Source organism: Borostomias antarcticus (assembly GCF_949987555.1).
Source record: "Borostomias antarcticus genome assembly, chromosome: 15".
NCBI classification, from domain to species: Eukaryota; Metazoa; Chordata; class Actinopteri; order Stomiiformes; family Stomiidae; genus Borostomias; species Borostomias antarcticus.
The window spans coordinates 14,128,219-14,154,015 of NC_140248.1; the positions used below are offsets into that span (position 1 = coordinate 14,128,219).

The 25,797-nt window shown below is 44.0% G+C and overlaps 1 protein-coding gene across 5 annotated transcripts; it reads right to left on the reverse strand.

Moving 5' to 3' along the window:
* mark2a (MAP/microtubule affinity-regulating kinase 2a) lies at positions 1–25,390 on the reverse strand. 5 transcript variants are annotated; one of them, XM_084449515.1, is made up of 18 exons: positions 24,690–25,390; positions 15,853–16,026; positions 14,727–14,780; positions 14,231–14,279; positions 13,923–13,988; positions 12,312–12,382; positions 12,102–12,158; positions 11,747–11,983; positions 11,493–11,612; positions 11,296–11,395; positions 9,572–9,684; positions 9,340–9,472; positions 8,325–8,473; positions 7,895–7,983; positions 6,199–6,333; positions 4,820–5,083; positions 2,075–2,110; positions 1–1,684 (listed from the first exon to the last, which is right to left on the reverse strand). In XM_084449515.1, exons 1-18 carry the CDS (start codon positions 24,735–24,737, stop codon positions 1,252–1,254), a joined length of 2,328 nt encoding a protein of 775 aa, XP_084305641.1. In that variant the 5' UTR covers positions 24,738–25,390; the 3' UTR covers positions 1–1,251. The 5 variants fall into 5 exon arrangements, with proteins under 5 accessions (XP_084305641.1, XP_084305638.1, XP_084305640.1 ...); XM_084449512.1 differs by having other exon boundaries at positions 11,257–11,395; XM_084449514.1 differs by having other exon boundaries at positions 11,296–11,398.
* Between the last annotated feature and the right edge of the window lie 407 nt (positions 25,391–25,797).

Below are 25,797 nucleotides of genomic sequence, written 5' to 3' on the forward strand. Positions count from 1 at the left end.
AGAAAGGCAAGGGAATTCAGAGTCAGACATTCCAGTGCAGCACATTGAAACCAACCAGCAACTCTTAATTACATAACAATATACCAATAATCATCAATTGGCCCTTAATAGTTGGCTAAATCACCCCTGCTGTGGAAAACAGAAAACAAAACTGAAGGGGTTTGAGGTGCAGGAAGATGGAGGCTCACCATCAGAGCACAGAGTTCAAGTATGCACTTCAATTGTACCCTCAAGTAAGACACTGTGCTGTGATGTAAAAATGGTGGAGAGGCTTTCTGAACCAAAACATGAGAGCAGTAACCGTGTGAGTCGCCTCATGGGCTGATAAGAATTAGAACATGATGTGAAAACCACATACAGCTGTAGTGAATATAGGTTGTACCTCAGAAACCTTCATGTTGTACATTCAGAGTGTCAAACTGCAGGTCTCTTCATCTGATCGAAACACACAGATGGAATTGATAAGATGCGCAAGTACAGTAACATGATGCCTAGACCATACACTCCAAAAACAAAAGGGTCCTATATAGCACCCTCTGGAACTACAGAAGAACCCTCTGAAAAAAGGTTCCATATAAAACCCTTTTCTGGCCCGTAAGATTTAAACAGAACTCTTTTCAGGTCAGAAACAACTTTTTAGGAGTTCCAAGTAACATTAGCACCTAATGGAGCTTATAAAAGGGTTCTATATAAAACCTTTAATTCTGAGGATTTTTTTTATTGGTACAAAAGGTTCCATGTAGCACCATTTTGTTTTTAGAGTGTAGTTTGGGCTCGGGGTAGAACAAGGGAGAGAAAAATGCCTGAGGGATATATCTGGCCATCCAGGGCGGTTTCGGGCTTTGAATAAATCATAAAAAAAAGAAGATATGCACAATCAGTGAATCAAGATTGAGAGTTTATGAGGAAAAACTGAGGGAAAAAAAAAAAAAAAAAAATAAAGTTTCAGAGAAAAACAGAAAATCCGGGGTGGGAGGAGTGGGGGGTAGAGACAACCCAAACCGAAAAAGAACACCCCCTCACAAAAAAATAACAACCCCCTTCAAAAGGTCTATACATTACACACAACCTCTCCTTGACAGCCGAGCCTCTCTCACCCCCGCACATCCAAAGTCTCTCCTTCGCCTCCTTTTCACCAAAGCTCTCAGTTCTTTTTACTCTCTCAAAAGTTCAGCTGTGTTTGTGTTATATTCATGTGCTGTTGCATCTCCATTCACCTCCCTCCTGCACGCCACTTTTCCTAAGCCAAGCTCACAGTTTGAGCTCGTTGGCGATCTTGGAGGCGATGTTCTTGAAGGCGATGGACGTGCCGGATATGCGCTTGAAACGGACGCCGTTGAGGGAGAGGCGGGGCAGTTTGCACACCTCCATCTCCCACTGGACGAAGTCGTCGCTGGCGGGGTTGCCGGACATGCACAGCAGCATGTAGCGCTCCCGCAGCTCGCACTCGCAGCTGTTGGAGTCCAGGACCTTGCGGATCTCCCTCATCATCTCGTTGGGCTCCATGGAGGAGGTGGTCTTCATGCTCCAGGTGAAGCGCAGCGAGCGGGGCTTGGTGTCCTTGGAGGCGGGAGTCAGGGCACCGGGCGCGGCCGAGCCAGAGGATGACAGCGAGTCCTTGTTCTCGTCCCCCGCGGGGCCCAGGGTGCCCTTCTCCAGCTTCTCAGCAGTGGTCAGCATGGGTCTACAGTCGGGAGAGACAGTTGGAAAGGAGCAGGTGGAGAATCGTGATGAAAAGTAACAGAGGAAAAGAATGGGAGACAGAAGACATATTTAAAAGCTGGTTTAGACTGTATTCAACCACAAGGGGGCGCCAATGATACTGCAGGGGCATAAAGCATTTCAGCTGTGCATTTAAATGGAAGTCTTATTGAGAGCAACTACATCATGATCAACACAGGTTAACTGAAAGATCGTTGCAATTGCAATTGGTCAGAAACATGATCAAGACATCTCTTGATTAAAGATCAATTCTTTGTTCTACCTAAATCAACCCAGCATCCACTGATTATTTGATTGGAAGATATTTTCACTAAATTAACAGACTGATCAGACTGACAATCGATTATCTCACCTGCCGGCCTCATCTCGACCCTCTCCCTCATACGGGCTCCTCAAAGAAAATCAACACAAGTTTAGTCTTCCTGATTAGACCTAATCAGACTACATCACCATGTTACTGGGTTAGATCCACCACCAGTTCTCACAGAAACCACTGCACCTCCATTTTCAGATTCTACAATCTCTTCCTCTGGAATATTATATCGCAGGCACAGTTAATCTGTACCGGGGTCATTTCTGCAACATTTTGGGGGGAATGAGAATTATAAAGACTAAGATATGTACATAAAATCAATGTGTTAAACACAAATCCATAGATAATGGTGCATGGTCACTGCCATGGAGGTAATGGTTATTATAACCTTATATATGGTGTTAAGAAGTCCCATCACCACCAGTAGACACTTTCCAAACCCACCATTCAGCATCAACAAGGAAATACAAAAAGATGCATGTGCAGGCACAGACATAATATGTTCTTCATCTTAAAGCCAAATTGTTTTGTCGTGCAATAAACAATTGCAGACAGTGTAATATTCCTGCGCCCTCTCTGCATTTAAAGTTCAGGCAATACTGCGCTTCATCTCCATGGCAACTAAAGACAAGCCTAGTTCGTTTACATTCTGTGCAATGGGCATTCCAGAATCTTCCATACAGCAAACCAATCACGTTGCGTGACAATCTATGAGCCTGTGACCTTCAGCAGGAAAACTTCAGGAGGTGCGAGACACAGTCTGCGACAGACACCCCAGTTAAACTTCAAACTGTCAAGTTGTCATTCATGTCTGCGCCGCGGCGTATAATGGCACGCTGAGTCTCACCATGAATGAGCTTTTATGCTCTTTCTAGTCGCTGGCTCCGTCCCCACTTCCTCAAGCTGCTCAAAATCTCCAGGTTATGAAACTACTGAATCACAAATTACTTTGTGTAGAAAGTGTTTTTTTTCTTCCCTCTGGAAAATATAGTGGTAGGATCTATGTCCATCCCCCATTGCTCTCTGTAAAGCACATTGTGTTGCCTCTGTGTGTGAAATACGCTATACAAATAAAGTTTGATTTGATCTGATTAGTCGTTGTCCACTATAGTAATACACTACAATCCTATCTACAGGCTGGAGTGATTCAGGGACGATTTGCAGAACCCCCACTATGGGGTGCACATTTGCACTAAGCACTTTTATTGTATTAAAGATGCTACACACACAGACAGGAAAACTGCAGGAATCACTGATATGGTAGTTTAAAAGCCATATTGATCATCCTTGTCAATCACTGACAGGCCACAAAAAGCTCCAAGGACTACCTAATTCAAAACTAAAACTTAACTGTCACAAAAAAACAATCTAGTTTCTCCAACACCGACTCCTCCTTAACAAATCTCTCAAAACACTAGTGACTAAAGATTTTTTTTTTTTAAGAAGAAATAAATAACACAATTACATGGAGATTGGCTACTAGCTTCCAACAGCTCAGCGACAGGTAGATGCTTCTCAATCATCAGCTCTCTGAGGCTTTATGCGCACTGGGTAGCATGGCTTAATCACAGTCTGGGCAGCACAAAGGGTTTTATATTCACAGAGCCAAGGACCCACAGGATGACATTTGATAAGCTTGGAGACAAAGGAAGCTGGGATGAGACGCGCACAGAAACGGAGGAGCTGAATTCACTGAGGGAACAGAGGAGCAGATGAGAGGTGAGTCAGGCGAGGGAGTGCAGGGCCCACTAGTGTTAAGCAGAACATAAAATAAACTGATATGAGAAGGCATTCATAAAAAGGTCATGGGCATGGCGCAATATAACAGCCTAACATAGGAGAGATGGGACACGAGGTCATAGTTTGGAGTTAAGACTTGAGTGTTATTGTGCCTACCTTCTGGGGAATCTGAATGAGAGATTTCTACAAAAAGGGGGGAGGGGGGAGGAACAGAAAAAAAAACTGTATATACACAAACGTGCCCAAATCAATCCATAGCAAAACTCTTGTCGATCCGTACATCAATTGAGAGACTAATATTCCACTGGTGTCACAAAAGAAGTAGGTTTGAGCCAAAGATTCCACAGAATGGCTGTTAACTTGTATGACCATGCATTCGCAAGATGGTCATCACATTCAAGATTCAGATCTCATGTTAATTGAAGCCACAGAGTTACATGGATGATGGACTCAAGATTAGCACTAGATGGAGCAATGCAGGCCAATGACATCAAGGCTACAAGGTCTTCTTCAAAGTCTTCATTGTCAACGTACAATTATACTATAGATGAATAGATGCTCAAGTTCTCACACAAAAGGCTTCCATTCTTATAGAAAATCTGACATACCTGCTGTGCTGTATCCAAAATAAACATGCACACTATGTGCAAAAATACTGTTTGGATAGCCGAGAGCATAAAAATATAAATGATCTATAATACTCTTAAGCAATTTACTTTTTATTCCACAAATTCACCCTAACTGAGGTTTGTCTCACAGTAGGATTTATAGTTAATATCAAATGTTAAAGAAATAGCTCCTAGTGGCTTGTCTCCTATTGATTGAAAAACGACTGGCAGACTACAGTGAGTAGCTACTGGATGGTGAATCATTATTCCATTGGTCCTTTCCTGAAAATGTGTCCAATCTGCAATTTTCATATTGTCAATTGTCATATCGTCAGGCACAACATTCAACACAGGGATGCTAACACACACAAATCACATACTGTTATTCAGATTCAAATATTTATCCTCCCAATCCCATAATTCCCCATACTCTCACCTGCGCACAAATTTGGAGGTGAACTTGCTGAATATACCAGAGGCCCCAGGTCTTCTGGCCTGGCTGTTTCCGTGGGAGAGGGAGGGGGAAGCTGGGGGGCCGTTGTAGGCGGACGCGTGCTGGTCCCGTGTTGCTCTCTGCTGGCCAGCGTGGAAAGTACTCCTGCTGGCCACCCCTCTGGGGAAGTTGGATCGGTCCGTTACCGTGGAGCTGCTGATGTTGTGAGCAGAGGGAGACGCCACTGGCACTCTCTGAGGGGCAGTGCTGTTTTTTGATAAATAACAGGTTAAGTTGGAAGAGTTAAAAAAACAAACATCTATAAGCATGCAAAGGGTTTTCACAATCTCATTAGACAAATAAAAACATAAGTTACTAATCATAAAACCCTGACTAACCTTCAGACACTCCTATTATAGAAAATAACATGAGTGAATAACGTGCAAAACCACAGAAGTAGCACTGGTAAGATGATGACGCAACTTATGAAGGACATTAGCAAGGCAAAAACAGGTGTGTGTATGCAGAAAAAGTGTAAACTATGAAAAATAGAAATGAGAGTATACGAGGATGCTATCAATGCCATGGACCAAAGACATTATGGCTGGAACATTTCCAATAACAAGTCACAGTACTGTATGTGACAATTAAAGCATTATAGTCTGTCAGCATTAACCAGCTGATACATTTATTTTTAACATTTGCATCATTAATGCAGTGAGGTTGTGTCCTTTGATAAAACAATGTGTCTGGACCAGGAGGGGTGACTTGAGATTACAGTGACATGCAGATTAGCACACAACAGCCAGGAGTTGAGGAGAGTTGAGCTCATAGCAGCCAGAACCTCATCACTGTGGGCGGTCACTCATCACCATGCTGAGCTGCGGCTCATCAGCCAGGTGAATAACAACACAGGCTGGCAGAGTACAGCACTCTGTATTAGTAGGGAGACCAGCGTCATGCGGACCAGTTATGGGGGCGTTCAGTGATAGAAGGTACCCAGAGATAGAGGGGTGGGGGGGCTTGTGGAGAGTGTGTTTCGGGGGGGGGGGGGCTTGTGGAGAGTGTGTTTCGGGGGTGAGGGGGTAGTGGCAAAGAGAGAAGGGCGGGGTGCTCTTTCGTCACCATTAGAGCAGTTCATAATTTCTACCTTCTTTCTCCTGACCTTTCTTTCATTCGTCCACTCTTTGCCTATGTTAGAAACTTTAAGAGCTGTCATAATCCATCTAAAAAAAGTCACCCGTCAAACATAAACCCACGGTCGTCCACCCAGCACGGAGGGTGTGCTCTCTTTTACGTTATTCTCCCTTCTGCCCAGGGAGGGGAGGGGGGGGGGGGGGGGGCTGGTCTTCTTTGTGCTCCCCTATCCTGGTGCCACTTGCCTGGGACGGTGTGCGTGGAGGTCTGGGGGGCTGGGGTGGGCAGAGGTGGACAGGGACTTGTGGTGTCGGGGGCGGGAGGAGGTGAGGACAGCGGCTGCCGAGGCTGTGGAGGCCCGGGACCCTGGGGTGGTCAGGCTGGTGGAAAGGGGGGGGGGGGGGAGACATGAACAGGCCCCGCGCCAACCGTTCCCACGAGGGGGGTGGGAGGAGTGAGGCATGGGGTACAACAGTTAGACAACAGCACACTGGGGGGGGGGGGGGGGTAATGAGGACACCAGCAAAACACTGACACACTGAAGCAAATGGATATCAGCACTAACACAGCAAACAAGACAGAAATAATGCTTAAATTGCTCTTAATCCATGTAATACCCACTTGTGTAAAGACATAAAACCACAATTACATGTTGTTGATGTGGTGTTTACAGCTTTATTACATAGGTATAAGAGCAAACTAGTGTTAAGTGCAATAAGACATTATATATCCTTCATACAGTATAACATTGCAATGAGTCTCTTCACCACAACACTGCATTATTTCTCTCAGACACTGGACCAAGCATCTCAGTACAGCAGGGAGCGAGTAAGAGAACTTGCTATCAGTACAGGATCCCAGCGTCATCCAAACTATTTGGATGATAGGAAATTCTATAAAAACCAGTGTGAACACAAGAGACCCAGACTAGAGGAGAGGAGAGACCACGAGGGCGAACGTGCTTAAATTAGGAATAGACACCATTATTTGAACGGTTTCATGGAAATCATAATTGAATCTACATAACACTCAACACACTCATTCTGATCTCATCCCTTTCAGCCAAACAGAGTCACATGCTCCAGAGGCACTGCTGCTGCTCCTCTCTCCTCCTCTTCTTTAACACTCTCCCTCCATACTTCTCCCCTTTCAGCTTGAAAGTGACCTGCATTCAAGTGGCTGGCAGACAGACTCACAAATCCTCTATAACAGCGGGGATCTGACTATCAAGGTCAGGCTTTTGAATTCCTGAAAGTATGTCAATGTGTTGTTGTTGTCCCAGGTCCTGGACAAATACCTGTGGGTGGTTTCTACTTACTATGTATTATAAACTCTGAAAATAAACGGTCATAAACGCTCTCATATGTAAGAACATGACGGGCTTTCAGCAGATTATGATGTAAAGCAGGATCTTAAGAAAACAATTAAAAGCTTTTTTACACTATTATACTCAAACTGCTTATACATTCATTTAAATAGACATTCTTCACAGAAATGGGGCAGGATATTTGTGTGGGAGTGGGAGATTAGTTTTGTGCACATACTTGGTCTTCATTAATCCCATTTTTTGAAGGTGTCAATAATCCATTCTTTTCCCTAGGCGAGTGTTTGTGTTTATGTATGTATGTATGCATGTGTGTGTGTTTATGTATGCATGTGTGTGTGAGTGAGTGAGTGAGTGAGTGAGTGAGTGAGTGAGTGAGTGAGTGAGTGAGTGAGTGAGTGAGTGAGTGTGTGTGTGTGTGAGTGAGTGAGTGAGTGAGTGAGTGAGTGAGTGAGTGAGTGAGTGAGTGAGTGAAACTGGGCTGGGAGAGCAGCTGCCAGCTGGTCTGTATTAAAGTGACTGGCGGCAGGCCACTAAGCTTGTAAACACGGTTGTCTACATACACGAGTATCCCTAAAAACAGCCCGGCCATGTGAGGGTGTGTGATGACAGCATACCTGTCCTTGCCGTTCTGGACTCCGAGAGAGGCTCTCTCTGGGACCGGCGAGTTTCGGCTGCGACTCGTACCGGTGGATAGGATGCTGTTCTGTAATGCGGAGAGTTGGTGATGATGAGCAATGGCTGCACTTAAATAGCGCTTACATCCAAAGCGCTTTACAATGGCCTCTCATTCGCCCATTCACACACCAGTGGCGGCAGCTGCCATGCAAGGCGCTAGACTGCTCACTGGGAGCAATTTGGGGTTCAGTGTCTTGCCCCAAGGACAATTCAGACATGTGGACAGAAGGAGCCGAGATTCGAACCGTCGACCCTACGATCGTTGGACGACCCGCTCTACCTCCAGAGCCACAGCCGCCCCCCCTCCCACCCCGATGTCCAGACCTTCATATCAGGACGGGCAGGTATTTAGAGAATATCTAAACTTACTGTGGAGGGGGTTGGGGTTCCCCTCTTACGGTCCACTGAAGGTAGAGGGCTCGGAGGGACTTTAGTTGAACTAGCAGAGCCTTTCCTCCCATAATCCTCGGCGGTGTGCTTGTTGTCACCCTGGGAGCGCTTGGAAGAAGCAGAGGAGCCTGAAGGAGGATGAGAATAAAACAGGATAAAGCAAAAAAAGGGAGGATGTGACAGAGTGAGGTCAATATACTATGTGTTGAGATTTCATTTCATTTCCAGCCTTTATTTACATTCGTAAAGCACTGAGGTTTCCCTCATTTACAGTGATGACCAGTTCACACAGAGACACAAATATCAACAGAACAAATGCAATACACAATAATAATAATAATAATTATTATAACAATTAAAAACAGTTACAGGGTGAAGTACAACGGTCTAGAGCCACAGATTTAAACTCTGTGACTGGAGGAAGTGCTTCAAGCTTTAGAGTCTGTTGTAAGGTATTCTAAGTATAAGGAGCATCAAGAGATGATATGGATAATGGAATCCTGCAGGCGGACAATACCTTCTGGACGGCACGGGAAAAAGTCCCATGGAATTGCAGGACGGCAAAACGAGAATACACATGAGGATATTTTGCTATGGTTGTTGACAAAGAATGGAATGAAATAATTTATACAGTTATTTCCTGTCTATTATTTCATGTAATAATTCTAGTCATGCATGTAGCTATAAAAAGCAGCTTTCTTTCCCTTTTGATCGTCCATGTTTTCTCCTTGTGCGAGGGAGCTACGTGACAGCCGGTTCTACATTCCGTCCCGGAAGACGCCAAAAAGTTTCAAAAGTTTCAAAATTTGGACGGCAGTGCCGCCTACCGTTGCTGTCGCTGGTATTTTCTGCCGGCATCACCTCATTTTACCGTCCTGCTCTCGTCCACTAAAATGACATCTGGTTTGCCGTCAACGTCTGCCGGATTCCATGTGAACGCAGCATAAGCCTACAGTACCATTATCACAATCAAGATTTCACACCGTTTACATACCTGCATCTGTCGCTCTCCGGGGCTTCTGGGTGGAGGTGCTTCGCTGTACCTTGTGAGACGGGGTTATGGCGCTGCTGTTCGTCAGATCACTTCCTGGGCGGGGTTTTATCGACGTGTTGATGCATTCATCCAACTGAGGGATGAGTAGAGGGTGGATCAGCATTAGCAGGAATGCTACATCATATCTGCTAAAGCTGAGGGTACATGTACACACACACTTATCGCATTGTACCTCTGAGTTCCTGTAGTCCAATAATAAGTATGTGGCCATGACCTCATTGTATTTCTGGTTGACCAGAGAGTCCTGGATCTCCTCTTGAGAGTAGCCCATCTGCAGCATGATATCTAGACACCAGGGAGGTTAAAGGTCAACCTGAGAACCTCTCCATCACGCGGCGAGATCAGGCACAGCATTACATTACACACACGCACACACCGCAGACGCACAGTACTACAGAATACACACGTCTTAAAATGTACAGGAATGCCAACTTCACACACCACAGGGGGTGAACGCAAACGGATCACGCGGACTTTGATAGACAATTCATTTAGAAACACAATTATACACATATTTAACACAAAAACAACAACACAGAAATGCAACGACTGCAGGACGGCAAGTTAAGACTGAGAATGTACATCTATTAACTACACCCTCAGAGGTATTGTAGAGACAGAGGAGTGCCCAACCAATGAGAGCCTTTTCCAAAAACTTGCTCCCTCACATGCAGGGTGCGAAATGAACACCTGCCAAGCGCCAAATGCAGGTATATTTTTCATTTGGCGTATGTGTTTTGGAAGACACCCGACACTTTGGTAGGTGACGTTTTTTGCAACAAAATATCAGCATTGATGGTTCAGTGCTTAACAAAATATCAGCGCAGTGAGCGCACAAGTGAATGAACGGTGCTTGAAAAGAGCACTCTGGGTGGATCTGCTTGTTGTTGTGCGTCAAACTAAACGAACTGTAAAATTATTTGGGGGCCAATCTCTAGCCTGCAAGGTACAGTTACTAGGTTACAACTAATTGGCTAACATTTCTGTTGCATTGACAGGTGAACCATGTACGTAGGCTATTCAAAGCAAGCAAACTTGTTTTCATCTAAAGCTATGCTACGTTTAGTTACGACTGTCTCGTGACTAGCTAACGTTAGCTAGCTAATGTAGCTAAGCGTATTGTGCCAGACAACCAAACAAGTGTCACATTTATTTGAGATTTCTGGCTAGAATAACCAGTGTTGTGAAATACATTTTAACAACTGGTCAGTTGATGTTTCACAGCAAACGAGCAGTACAATATCATTAGGGCTAGGTTAGCTAGCTAGCAAAGTCAACTTGCCCAGCTTGTATAATTATAGGGCTCACTCCTATGGAATAGCTTAGTAGTTTGTTATTTAAAAATGGGTTGGCTACTCACTAGATAAATATTTTCAGTGGGGGACAGGACTACAACCCCACCTGTGCTGTGGAGCTGTGGCACCAGGAATCTGCTCTGACCATTGTTTTTATTCACCACCATAACATGTTATAATGCAGATTAAATCTACGCGACACAAAAAGGCTTTATATAAATGTTATTTTTTGGCTGGTAAAAAAAAAGGTTTAGCGGGTACAATTTTTCATCTACCATTATGGCTGGTGAGCTAAAAAGTTAATTTTTACCCCTGCTCCCATGTGCCTTCATTCTCTCAGCTTCGCAGATATGATAGAGCTTGGTGTGTAAACAGTTTGTTGGTGTGTAAACAACGCAATGTAAACGACACAGAGGACCTGTGCACAGATATCCGATGTCAGAGAAGAGGAGTAATTAAGGACACGTGTGATGTGAGGGAACAACTTCATGAAATGGATCACATCCCTGACCACCGGCCCAAATGATCCCCCTCCAGCCCCTCCGCCAGACGCCTGCCCCACCTCTCCTCCACCCCCCTGCTCGCTGGCCAGGGTGCTGACCTGTCCTCTTGGGGTCCTTGTAGTCGGGCTGGGGCTCGATATAGGGCTTGAGCTCCTCCTCCTCGTGGCCCACGTTCATCCAGCGGTCCTTCATGATCTGCTGCTGGACAAAAGCACGGGATAGCACAGAGAGAGTGCAGTTACAGGAGTCTTCTCACGTTGGTGGAACCAGCTGTGGTAAAGACAGAGGCACTGACCTCCAGACTGCCCCTCTTTGTTGGGTTGAGAATAAGGAACTTTTTGAGGAGATTCTCGCAGTCCGTGGACATGTAGAAGGGAATTCTGTACTTCCCCCGCAAAACCCGCTCGCGCAACTCCTGAAGGTTTAGGGAGGACAGGTATAAGAGACAAGCGTGTGGGACAGGGAATTCGGTTTGGATAATTTACAAATCAAGAAATCAACTATAGCTGGTTTACTATAACCGGTCTCTCTCCTTTTCCGAGTGCCCACCTTGAGGTTCTGCCCGTCGAAGGGCAGGGACCCGCTGACCAGCGTGTAGAGGATGACCCCCAGGCTCCAGACATCCACCTCGGGCCCGTCGTACTTCTTTCCCTGGAAGAGCTCCGGGGCGGCGTAGGGCGGTGAGCCGCAGAACGTGTCCAGCTTGTTCCCCAGCGTGAACTCGTTACTGAAGCCAAAGTCCGCTATCTTGATGTTCATGTCAGCGTCCAGCAGCAGGTTCTCTGCCTGTGTGTGTGTGTCAGGGGGGTGTCAGGTTAGCAGGTTTTGCAATTTAAGCAAAACAATATAGACAAGACAGACAGACAGAGACAGACAGACAACTTCCCCATCAATCTCTCCTCACCTTTAGATCTCTGTGTACAATGCACTTCTGGTGACAGTACTGCACGGCTGACACTATCTGTGGTTTGGAGTGAAAGCAAGAGATGAGATCAGATTATGTATCGACATCAGCAGCTGAGCAGCATCAAAGTCAAAAGGCATCGCTGAACATCCAAATAAATAGAGCTCAACACCAAAAAGAAGATATAAAAGAGGCGATGTAGTGTCTCACCTGTCTAAATTTGGCTCGAGCCTCTTTCTCTTTCATTCTCCCATGAGCCACTAGATAATCAAACACCTCCCCTGAAGAGAGGGATGGGGGGGGGGGGGGGGGTTGGCGAGTGGCAGACAAAGAAATAAAAGTAGGTTGCCGTTGACGGTTGAAGAAAGCAGTGGACACAAAAAGGGGATGATAGGTAGGTGTGTGTGTGTGTATGGACATTGTGTTATCGCTGAGGTTCAGGACAATGGAGACAAGAGGTGGTGGTCACTAGAAGCCGACCAATATATCGGTACATGTCTTGGGTCTGTTAAACCCTAGTGTAATGCTTTATTTTACACTACTTACAGTACTATTTAACTGCTAGCCGCTACAATATTTATTTTATTTTTGTTTATATGCCAAACTGTCTCACTCCACTTCCACTACTCCTTTTCTTAAGTTTTGAATAAACTTAAAGTCATTGGTTTAAAGGAATATGCTCGTTTTTGACAACCTGGACCTTATTTACGACATATTATAAGAAGTTTGACTCACCCAGATCACTTTTTTGTTGTTCGGAGGCCTGTAGAAGAAATATAAAATCCAGCGCGAGCCAGTATATCCATGTAATGGCGGCGCACGGGGCATAGGGAATGCCGTTTCTCAAAATCCATTTTCGGCCGCTAAACGGTTGTTTTCATCAATCACATTGCATGAATCGACAGTTGATATTCCTCTACGCCAGCCATTGTTGTTTTGGTGCCAAATAAGGGATCTTGATCCTCTGTAACATGGTCTTTATAAGCCGCTCCCCCACTTGCAATGTGAGCCGCGAGTGTAGCCTACAGACGGAGAATAGCAAGTCTGCGCGCTGGCCTGTGCGCATGCGTGCTGGAGCAAGTGGGGAAGCGGCTTATAAAGACCATGTTACAGAGGATCAAGATCCCTTATTTGGCACCAAAACAACAATGGCTGGCGTAGAGGAATATCAACTGTCGATTCATGCAATGTGATTGATGAAAACAACCGTTTAGCGGCCGAAAATGGATTTTGAGAAACGGCATTCCCTATGCCCCGTGCGCCGCCATTACATGGATATACTGGCTCGCGCTGGATTTTATATTTCTTCTACAGGCCTCCGAACAACAAAAAAGTGATCTGGGTGAGTCAAACTTCTTATAATATGTCGTAAATAAGGTCCAGGTTGTCAAAAACGAGCATATTCCTTTAAGAAAGCAGCTGTCTCTGTACTACTGTCACTGGGACTGTACCTTTGAATAATCATATCGGTGCAAAATCTTTGCACAATCCACACAGAAAAAGGCCAGTTTTCATTCCAGCTCAAAAATTCACTATATCGGCTGTATATCGGTTATCAGTGATTTTCCCCGCTCTATAATCGGTTATCGGTCATAAAAATCCCTATCGGTCGACCTCTAGTGGTCACTGATATTAACCCCGCCCCCCCCAATCTTCCTTGAGTATCTTGAGTATCTTAAAAGATTCCTATATTTAAATATTCACATCTAGAAATGGACCTTAATGACAAACAATGTATAACATATAACAACATAGTATGTGTTCAGGTTCACAACCAGGTTTTTCATAGTTTTATTAATAAGAGGTTGAATACAGACTCACCACCACTGGCGTACTCCATTACCAGGTACAGAGTCTTCTCAGTCTCAATAACTTCAAATAACTTAACTACAGAGCAATTAGGAGGAAAAATGCCACAAAAAAGAGGTTACAATTAAGGTCAATTCATGTAAACACCAGCTATTGGCACAGTGTAATTTGCAATGTTGAAGCTTTGCTATGAGAGCTTGATCAGCCCCAGCTGAAGGGGGGGAACAGACATCTGGATGGATGAGTACATCTCATCTCATCCACTGAGGGAGGGTGTCATCCTAGAGCTCCTGACTGGAGGCTTTTCATGTGGAGCTCACCAATATTTGGGTGATTCAGCAACTTCATGATCCTCACTTCTCGAAACAGCTGAGAGAGGAATAAAAGTGATGAATGACACAGGGAACACACAAACACAGGAGACACATTACATTTCAATTTTGATATGTGATAAATCCATTTCTATAGCATTTTCAACCGCAACTGTGTTGGTCTACCTACAAGTCACAAATAGTGCATTTGTGTCCATATGTATGCCAACATTACAGAGTATAGAACTGTCACCCCGCCCAGACACTTGGAGCAGGAACTACTTGGGTCCAATTTCCAGCAATTACCTCAGTATCCTGCTCTACAGCCTCAGGGGAGAGACAACTGCCCTCCTCTGGACAGGACAGCAGAGGGTTGGACGACAACGTTTCCCAGGATTGGATGAATGAACATTCGCCAACTACTCTACTGAATTCACTAGTCGATCTCGCCTCTTATCTTTCTACAGCTGAAATAAAACAATCTCAACTGAAACAAGCCGCTCACCTTTTGAAGACTGGAGGAGTTCAGCTGCGTTTTGTCTATGATTTTCACAGCCACCTTAAAAAAAAGATGGAAATTATAAGATGGGCTGCTAATCAGCCGTATGCTGTCATACCCCCACCCTTTCTCATTTCAAAACACTCCCCCAAAACTGCTGATGTAATGCTGCGTTCCAGTTGCCTTGGGAACTGGGACTTTCCTAGTCTTGCGATACCAGACTTTCGAGATCTCCGCCACCATAAATCTGAAGACATCTCCATTGACGCTACCAATCAGAACCACTGCCTACATCTCCAATAGGGTGAAAGATCCACCTTACTGGAAATTATGTCCTATTTATTTATTTAACCTTTATTTAACCAGGAAAATCATTAAGAACAAATTTTTATTTACAGTGATGGCCTGGCAAAAAGCACAAGCTTCTTGAGGGAGGGGGGAAAGCGGGCTGTGAAAGAAAAAATCAAGTTAAAGGACAACGGCAAACAACCACAACAGTACAGATACACAGCATAGAAACATACAACCACAACAGTACATACACACAGCATAGAAACATACAACCACAACAGTACATACACACAGCATAGAAACATACAACCACAACAGTACATACACACAGCATAGAAACATACAACCACAACAGTACAGACACACAGCATAGAAAGGCAACAGCAGACATCCAAACATAAAAACATATGCACTACTTGCAGCACACATATCAAGCACAACACAGACAGGCAGGTTACATACATCACACATCAGGCACAACACAGAACAGGAGACTATGACTTGACCCGAGCACAACTCCGAACTCAAATCAAGATGGCTGCTCCACGCATCAACAGTAAGTGAAAACTGTAATAGGACTGTTTATTAGCGCCTCTGCCTTGTTTGTGTATCGTTAAATCAGTCGTACATACAGTACAGAAGTACAAAAATCAGGCTGAAGTGGGGTTTTTGCCTTTTGTTTCTGGAACGCGGTCAACTTGGGAGTGACGTTTGTTGTTTTGTTTGTCACAACTTCAAATTTCAACTTCCTAGGCCAGGAACGCAGCATTACTCTGGTTAGTACAGGTATCACTGAAGCAAACGGTGTGATGCGTTGCATCCCTTCGCCTTGTAAGCTCACCTCTTTCCCAGTGAGGACGTGCCTGGCCAGCTTCACCTTGGCAAAGTTGCCCTTGCCGATGGTCTTCAGCAGCCGGTAGTTGCCGATGTGCGGCTGCTCGTCAGCCGTCGTGGCAACGGAGTTGCGGCATCGCGGCATGCTGGGACGCCCGGCCGCTTTGGACTCGGAGTGAGACTGGAAGACAAACGTACGTAGTTAAGTAACATCTAATTACAAAACCAGATGCATGCCTCCCATGCAATTTCAGGATCCCATGGCAGACAGGAGAGGAAACCTTGACCCAAAGGCCTGTGTGTGTGTGTACATAATCTAACACTGGGTCAATAGCGCTGATTCAATCTGTAAGGTCATCCCATCACAGCAGCTGATGAGGCTGTTTTGAACATAGGGTTTTCTATAGGCACTAGGCAGATCAAATCCAAACAGATAAACAACAAACAGGGGAGGGGGAGAAAGAGATGGGGGGCTGAATGGAGCATAATGGTAACCATAAGTTCCCCTTGTGTCTCGATGAGAGAGGTCAGGGAATAATTTTTACAGCTCACTTTTTCGGCCCTTGGGTGAACTGTTTTTTGCTTCCCTCTGGAATATGTATGGGTAAGACCTATGTCCATCCCCCTCATTGCTCTCTATAAAGCGTATTGTGTTGCCTCGGTGTATGAAATGCGCTATACAAATAAAGTTTGATTTGATAAGTATGTGAACAAAAGGGAGAGCGTGCAAGCAGCACTACAAAAAAAAGCTAGAAAGAGTAGTATCTGTTTAATGTCTTCTATGGCACACTGAAGTGTTTTCTTTAGCTGTATTCTTTATTTGCAAATACATCCATGATACAGACACACTCCTCATTCTCTCTGCATTGGTAATGAGGACAGCTTGTTACACCTTGTGAGCATAACGTTAGCTGAGCCCAACTCATGGAGCTTAGTTGTCATATTCAAGCTCTCAAAGAGCAGCCTTTACCATTACAAAATATAAAAATAAGAAACATAAGCTTCTTATAAGATGCCAGTGTTGAAGACAAAAGACGTGCTATTGTCTATCGATAAAGCCCAAGTTACCCAACGCCGTCACAGTCCTGTTATTCTTGTTACATGAGGCCAACAAAATAGCCGAACAGCAACATACAGGCCACTCTGTACTTCCGTGCCTGTAACAAAACCAGCTCAGTTCCAACCTCACGTTAAAATTTAAATGGCCGACAATAATTTCATCAAAGTCCATTTCCTTTGTCGTAAACTTTATTTATGAAAGTGTATGTGTGTATATTAGCAACAAGAGCGAGGTCTCGAACCTGAATTCATTGAGGTATGAATCAGACGCTTGTTGAAAGTATACGCAGCAGGAGCTCCTGTGCAAGAGGACAGCTGTCAGCCTGTCACCTAAGCCCTCTCTAAAATATACACGCGCGCACACACACACAAATAAATGTATGAAGAAGTGCCTCTTCAGCTCAAGGGCTACAGAGGGCACAGTCTAGGTAAAGCCTGCCTACAATAAGTGTTTTTGTTTTTCCACCATGTTGTCTGACAGACATTGCTCTGCCATCCTTCCTAAGAGACCAAGAGCTCGCTGTGTGTAAGGGACAGAACATAAGTTATTAGTGTCTGTCTGTACGCCGGACACACCGTATGTCGAAAAGGTGTCTTGCACCAGGCATCCGATCTGCCGAGGGGTTCTGCAATGACGGACGAACGTTGCCGATGCAGTCTGCAATTCTCACGTACACAGATTTAACCTTCACCACAGCGGCTAGCTACCCTTCTGCCCCTTCTTGCGCCCACACATTACGACACGCAAGCACACACCATACACAGACGAAAACACTCACGGAGTCTGGAACACACGAACATATAGAGGCATGTTCAAGAGAGGCACATGATGGACACGGTTCAAAGGGAAACAAAACTGCACAAACAACAAGGCAAGTTCATTCACAAAGATGACCTACAGATGAACAGCGGGAGAAAGATGAGGACAGCAAGGGACAGCCTGAGGGTTAAAAGGATCTGCTCACAAAAAGCGTCACCATGTCATCGCAATACAGCATGTTAAGCCTAGACCGGCTTCAGATGAAAGAAAGTCGAATGGTCTTTACAAATGGGTCTTTACATATCATATTTTTTATATGAAGGGAAGACCTATATATTTTTGTTTATTTAGAAAACAAATTTGTCAAATAATCCTGTAAGGGGTGTGTTGTGTTGTCCAGGAATTAGGCTAATTCAATCATTTAAGAAAGTGGATCACATCACTCCAGTTCTGAGGTCCTTACACTGGCTTCCTGTCTGTGCTACAAATAAACTTGTTTAGCTTTGCCAACTTGCCATTTAGTCATTCATTAGTAACAACTTAATGTCAATCAACCTGCCCCTGATGCCTTTGAAAAAGCTGAGGTTTGAGAATGGAGAATAAAGAACATATTCCACAGCTAAAGGTAGCAGGGGTACAACATTGAATTGAACTGCATGGAGTTATTGTTACTGTTCTGCTTTGCATAAACTGCTATCTTTCTACTGCAATCAACCAAGTTATGTAACGCAATAAAAACAACATATTTTGAACTTCACCATCAAAAGCCTAGTCTTCAACATATGGCATTGTAAAAATGCTGGTGTCAAGATTTTGACAGCAAAGCGGAATATAACTGGTGTCAGGAGGGCTGCTGGCAGAGCTCCCATAAGTCACTGCCTAGTGTCTACCGTTGTGCCCTTGAGCAAGGCACTTCACCCCAACGCTAGGTCATAGCATCCAGGGGCGCCAGTCATGCTGGCTGACCCTGTGCTCAACTCAACCGATGGCAGAAGATTGAAGGGCACAAGACTACTTTCCCCTTGGGGGATTAATACACTATAACAAAACCAAAACTTTCCTTCGCAAACGTGATATTTATGGTCTTTTAGTCGTAAATCATTTTCGCTTTGCTTGGCTGCCCAAACCTTGCTAGCTTGTGGGCGTTCCATCATGTGAAACGTGAGATGGGAAGTGTCCAGGGTGGATGACAAACTGGCGTGACAAATCTGCCCTTTCCTTGCCAACAATCCCGTCATCCAGTGCTTATCCTCTCATCCTCTCATCCCTCAAATGAATGGACCCAAATATTAGCCAGACGATTTTTGGCCTTGTGGACATTGGCTGTAAGTCCCACAGCCAGGTTTCACCAGCCTTCAACGTCGGCCAACAAGGTAGACCTACTCTAATTTCTCAACAAACTGGATTTTTTCATCCGACCATCGGGTTGGTGCGTTGTGGGCTTAAAACGGGTAACGTACAAGCCTTCAAGAGGAACAGATGGAGAGTGCCTCGCCCTCATCCCAATGTTTAACAGGATGTCTGGGTCATTAGAGGAAGCAGAGCAACTGCGATGGCAGACGTAGTGACAGCAGGGTCAAGCTAATACAAGGTAGAGAGACATGTCTGGGTTTGTCTGAGAGAGCAGCAGTCTCTGTCAGCCGTAAAGGTAGCCTCCTGGACAAGAGCTGACATGCTCAGACAGCTGTACATGCCTAGTGGTACAAAGACAACCAAAACAATGAGAGAAGGAAGTGACAGCGGATGTCAGGGATTCCCTTCCGGAAAGAATCTTTGACAGGAAATACAAGTCTCAGGAAACGTTGGGCCATGATTGCACAGCCAGCCACAGCTGAGCACACGAATCAAAAGCAGTGCCCAGTGCCACTCTTGTTACATTTATTTATTACCTGAATCTAACACTAAAGGCAAAATATACTGTATCATATACCTGTCAAAGGTCAGGCTATGCTAGGGAGTCACATTCATTTTCGTATTGTGTCCCCCAATGATACTATTCTAGGTACATAAGGCCCATCTTAAATTATGTCTACCATCCCCCATGAATTTCTGTCGTTATCTATTGGTAATCTCCTCGCAAATGGTTCCCCATGAAGCGCCTCATGATATCGAAACAAGGGCAAGTGTTGTCTCCCACCAATGATGTATCGCTAAACGTTTTTAAAACAATAGCGGACAAAAATGTCCGATGTGAGGTGAAATATTTTGACGTGTCACTTCCCTAATGTTATTGACACAAAATAATATAGAAAGTTAAATTAAGCCCAACTGCACACGGTGAATCATCATTGCTGTTTATGAGCAGCTGGGTTTGACACAGCTGGCATTAGTCGAGCCAATCAGCTAATTACTGCTAGTTTCGTGACCATTACCATTACACATTAAAAAAATAAAATAAAAAGCATATTAGGGGAGAACCGGGTCAAAAGTCGCACTTTTTGGTTTGATTCCATTTACTCCGAAATTAATAGAGATAGAGATTCCACATTTTATGACACACAACTTGCACTCACTATTATCAACTGTAATTTTCATGCTAGGATATAAGAGCTTAACATAAATAGGGCGAGAACGGACCGAGCGCAATGCGACATTTGTCCCTGCCGAGCGGGACAGAAGTCTCATAGGAGAGGGGCAAAAGTCGCACTGCTGCAAAGTGTGTCCTATCTGTTTTTTTTGGCATGTAATTCTCTTTACTTTCAACGAATGTATTATTAGACTTACTATCATAATAATATATAGCCTTCAACGACCTCCTGAGCTGCCTGCCTGATGGTCTCAGGGCTAAAGAGGCCGCGCGTCGTTTTCCTCACCCTAACTATTGGCATGCTATCAATGAAAGAAAATACATTGTAAATAAACATGGTTTTAGGCTATTGTTTTTATGTAGGCCTATAGGTTAAGCTATGTGTTCATAAGGTAACGTCATTGTAAACGAAAGTAGCCTATAGCCTATAATCCAATTGACTGGAACCAGGGGGTTTGACAAAAGTTAAGAGGCAAAATAATTTGTCTTGACTGCATTTAAAATGTATCTTTAACATTAAAACTGCATACAAAGCTGACCAATAGCATTAGAAAGATCTCTTCGAGAGCTTTCATTTCACCTGTTCATTCTGCCCAAATGTCACTCGCGCACCCCTCTGGTTCTAAGCCATCACAACGCGACTTCTGTCCCGCCACGGTCTCCTGTCATTTCTCCCTGGCTTGCAGGCACGACTTGCTCGCACAAAATTTGAAAGCTATGCTATCATGTAGCCAGTAGATATGCTAAGAAAATTGCATATGTTTGCAAACTAAAACAAGTGAACACAATTTTACAATCGAAAAATGCTTATGAGACCATTATTTTACTTATATGGGGCAAAAGTGGTTTTCCATCGATATCTCTGTCAAATATGCTGCGATCGCGCCCAAAATTTGAAGGGCGCTCGTACACGGTAATATGTGTAGGCACGTATAACCACATATTTGCAGGTCCAGTCATTCTGGAGAAAATGGGAACGCGACTTTCGTCCCGCGCGACTTTTGACCCGGCTCTCCCCTACTAGAAAAAAGAAAAAAACATTTTCTGCAGATAACCTATATTTACCGATGTCGATATGATCTGTATAAAAACGAAATGAATGAAAAGTTTTTGATATTCAAATGTTTTACATACTAAAAAAAAAATATGTAAACACTGTCTATCTACAAAACATTTGGAAAAGCCGATAAATCATAGATTTACCGCATTGTTTCCTCTCAACAATAACGCACAACAGCAGCTAGAGACAAATAATTATCGTCTGTTCACATCGGCCCTATTTTGCACATCGGACCTATACCGATATATTTAAAAATGACTAACATCTTCTGATACCAGTATGATTGTCAATATGTTGTGCATCCCTACAAACTAGGGTTGCAAAATTCTGGGAATATTCAGTGACAAGTGAGAGCTGTTGATGGCTTCAAAGGGTATAGTTTAATTGCTTGCTCCTTAAATACACGCACACTGAAAGTATGTGAGAGATGGATTCTGCAACACGCCCACAGACATCCAACCTATCAAGCATGACAAACCGCCTGATGGTTGGACACAAACATGACATAGCTATACAGTGTCAATGGTTTACTAATCTATTCAACATTATCGAACTACCTAAACCTAAACAAGAACCATATCCTATCCTATCCTATGAAGTATAGCTATAACAAATACCAGTAATAACTTGTACCCACAATAAATGTACCTAACCACTTCACTAACCTATGAGAATCCTAGCATGTAGAACAAGGACCAAACAAGCCCCTCAAGCTCTAAACTCTGGATTTGGGAAAAGGGCCCCTTACTGAGACACAAAGTACCTTATCGTTTTGGGGTTTTTTTTGTACAAAGCTATATGTTTTGGCAATGGGAAACATGAACTGTGGATAGTCCCCCTTGTGGTGGGCTCTGGTACATCTTGTGTGACAGATGCATGGACAAAGGCCATTTTAATAGCCTCCCCCTCCAATTTTGTCAGGCGGGTTTACAATTAAGCACACCTATGTTCTGATCTTGAGCGCAGATGTTATTAGATTATATTGATTCGGGAGAGAACAGTCAGTTCTGAGATATATGGGGGATAAGGGATCCACAAAGTAATGTACGCACTTTTAGTTTAAATTCTGGCATTTTTGTCCCAATTGTCCCAGCAGTAATCATACCAGTCATATTTCTGACGAGTCCTCCTGGGCTGAATATAGCGTAGCAACAAGCTTAAATCTTTTTAGCCTTCCACGCATCAGAACAACCAGACCCTAACAGAATCAGTTCCAATCATTTTTGGAATGCATAGTTTGGGTTCGGCACAACTTTTTGGACCTGTGAAGCCCTCTACTGAAAGCTGGTTGCACAGCTTTGTCCCTTGAGTTATGTGACCTTAGTACCCTGAATGAACTGGTCCTGCTTTCAGATCTTTGGTCCACATATGTATAGATCTGTGTGACGGAGTTGTATTGGGAGTTAAACACAGCCTACCATTCTTGAGACAGCAATTCAAAGGGGGGGAGGGGAAAGACAAGAGGGGCAAAGTACACAAAGTAACAGAGGGCTGGACTGGTAAATAAAGGAGGTGTGTGAGCCAGCTTGTCATTTATCTGGGTATTAATATCACACCACAGCTATTTTCAGTCAGGCTAGAGGCAGCAATGCCACAAATAGACACCAACTGAGCTCTATCCCTCTTCCCTCTTACTGCTCCTGCTCCATCTACTGTAGCTACAGTACATTTCTGAGATTTAATTATGAGACACTGACTAGTGGTTGCAACATACTTTTAAGAGCCCTCAAAAAAGAACACAGAGAGCTGAAGGAAGAAGAAAGATAATTATGGGATCGGCCCATGAGCACAACTTAAGGTGGAAGAGCCGAACAAAAATGAGGCACTAGTTTGTTAATGCATACGTGTTCTATATGGCTTCTCACCATTTTGCATTATGTTCTATATGGCTTGTGACTATTTTCAAAGACCATGCCCCAAACACAAATTAGTACAACCTTAATTGCCTGTTTACGGCTACTCAAACATTGAATCCAACTCTAAGAATAATCTATTTGCATTCTAGTGGAGGGGTTTGTAAATGTCATATTTATATCTAGATTCATTTTTCCCTGATGCACATCATGAGCTTCCAAGCAGATTAAAAACAAAAGATTGGGCCTACTGAATGAATGTTCCTTTCAGGCAAGAAACGGAATATAGCCAACATTTCAAACAAAGCTGGAACAAGAGGGGTGTTGACACTAGCTTTCAAATCAACCCACCATACTTGTCCCAGGCCATCCCACCCCTTCCACCCCCTCCTATGTATGCTATTAATACTCAAAAGAAGGCTATATGAGAGAAGGGTTAGGTCATGACAGAGAAAGACCACAGAGAAGAACCAATTGCATGGTAGGGTGGCTGCTGGTGGAAAAAAAAACAGTAGGCATCAGAAGACTTACGAATGCAAGATCTAGGCTACAGCCAGAAGGATGAAACGTGTCCCGACATTTTTCCTTTTTTCTTAAATAATGTACTATTACAATACATAGCAATACACAGATCGCCCAAAAGGGATGCAGAGAAACAAACATAGGCTATACAAATGAAACGTCTTGGTAATGTTAATCCCAACAAAATGGAGAAAAGGAGCACTCCCCTCCACACATCTCCTCACCCAGCTCAACTGGAAAGGCTGGTTTTAACAAATGGATAAGCTGAGGTAGGAGTACAGAGACAGAGCCAATGCCCCGGATCAACAGCAGTCTTGAGGTGTCAAACGAGCTAGACAGGGCATGGCCTCGCCTTGCCACTCCTTGCATTTATAAAATCCAACAGTTTGTCTAATGACACCTACAGTAAGCCTAGGCCATGAGAGTTAGCTTAGTTAAACAACAGGGTCACTGGGGTAAAAGCTACCACAAGGAATAATAAAACATCTCAGAATCGTATGAGTTTGATCAGAAGGTTGAGTCTAGTGTCAGAACTCTACTCAATTGTAGCCTAATGATCAGAGATTTGAGGCATAGCCACATGATATTAAGCCACTATTAAAATGCACCAATGTGGTATTCAACTACAATGGAATGAGATTATTAGGGGAACTTACTTCTAACTAGCAAGCTAACGTTGCTGAAATGCACAGTCTGACGCTGGCAAGCCTATGCTAACGTTAGCTAGCTAGCCACCAAGTACTTCATGACGTCTGAGGAGCTAGCTATCTTAGCTTCCCAGTAAGCAACAAGAGGAAAAGTTTGAACCCAATGATTGTCTTGTAGTCTTCTAGTAGCTAACGCTAGCTAGCTAGTATCCTGATGTATGGCATGGTGTAGTGTATGGTATGTTGAAGCTAGGGATACACAGCATAGCAGCAGCGTGTTCTTGTGGCACCTAGCTAGCTAACGTTAACCAACTAACGTTAGCTAGCAGTGTAGATAGGTAGTTAGTGCTAGACTAGCTAACGTTAGCCACCCTAAGTTGTTAGCTTGACATACTTGTACTCTTGATCTGACTTACCTGGTTAGATGAATGTTCAATTGTTAATAATGGTGCCCGTGTTGACATCTTCAAGGTGGAGACAGGACCTTAGCTAACACAATAATATAGCAAACCCAATGTAGCTACATTTGTTTTCAGTGTCTCAGTCTATTAAATTTAAATTAACATTTACTATTTTCTGTCTGCCCCAAGCTCAACTCAACCAACGTTTAAGTTAGTTAGCTAGTGCTATCTAGCCACGAAACTTAGCTGTTAGCTGGCTAGCTAGCATGCTTCTCCACACGGCGACAAGTCTTGTCAGCTATGCTAGCTAGCTAGCTACACACGGATGAAAAGTGTAACTAGCTAGCTAACGTTAACGACATTGGCGTATAATTTAACAGCGAGCTAGCTAACTTATATATGTATAGCTAGCCACAAAACAACAGCGGGTTAGCACAAATGGCCAGCTACTATCTAGCTTCTGACAAGTTTCCCCACACCACACAGGACAGCTTAGAATCCGTCCGCCTGCAATAAACGACACTCCAGCTAAACAACACTGCAACGTCGTCCCGCTGCTCTACTGTCTGTCTTTTCTCTGACTGGCTGCCTAGCCTAGCCTGCGCCGATTCACAATAAGCCAGCGTCGAGCTGCCTCTTTTTAAAGAGCGCCAGATATAATTTTATGATCGCCGAATCTCTCTTTAGTTTAAAAGACTCGGCGGGTTTCAATCAAGGTGCCTGTGCAGCGTTTCTAAAGGGCTTTAGTTCTGCTACCCAGCTAGCTAAACTACAGTTAGAACGGAACCTCTTGCCCTAACACGTATGGCAGAGCTAAACTTTACTGGATGGGTTGAAGCAACATGGTGGAGACTCACCCACCAGTTAGGCCTACCTAACCTTTGCTTGTGTACTTCTGCCGTTGTGTTCCAGATGGCTGGCACCAACGCATGTCTTACTGAATGTGTCAAAAATGACTATGCACTGAACCACTACCCGAAGATGGACACTTTAAGGACTATTTAGTTTCTTGGGCACATTCGTGTATGCTATTCTTGTTCATATAGTGTAGGCTACATGTAACCCAGTGTGGTCATTGAAACATGCTGCCCTCTCCTGGGTTGCAATAGTATGTGGTGTGCAG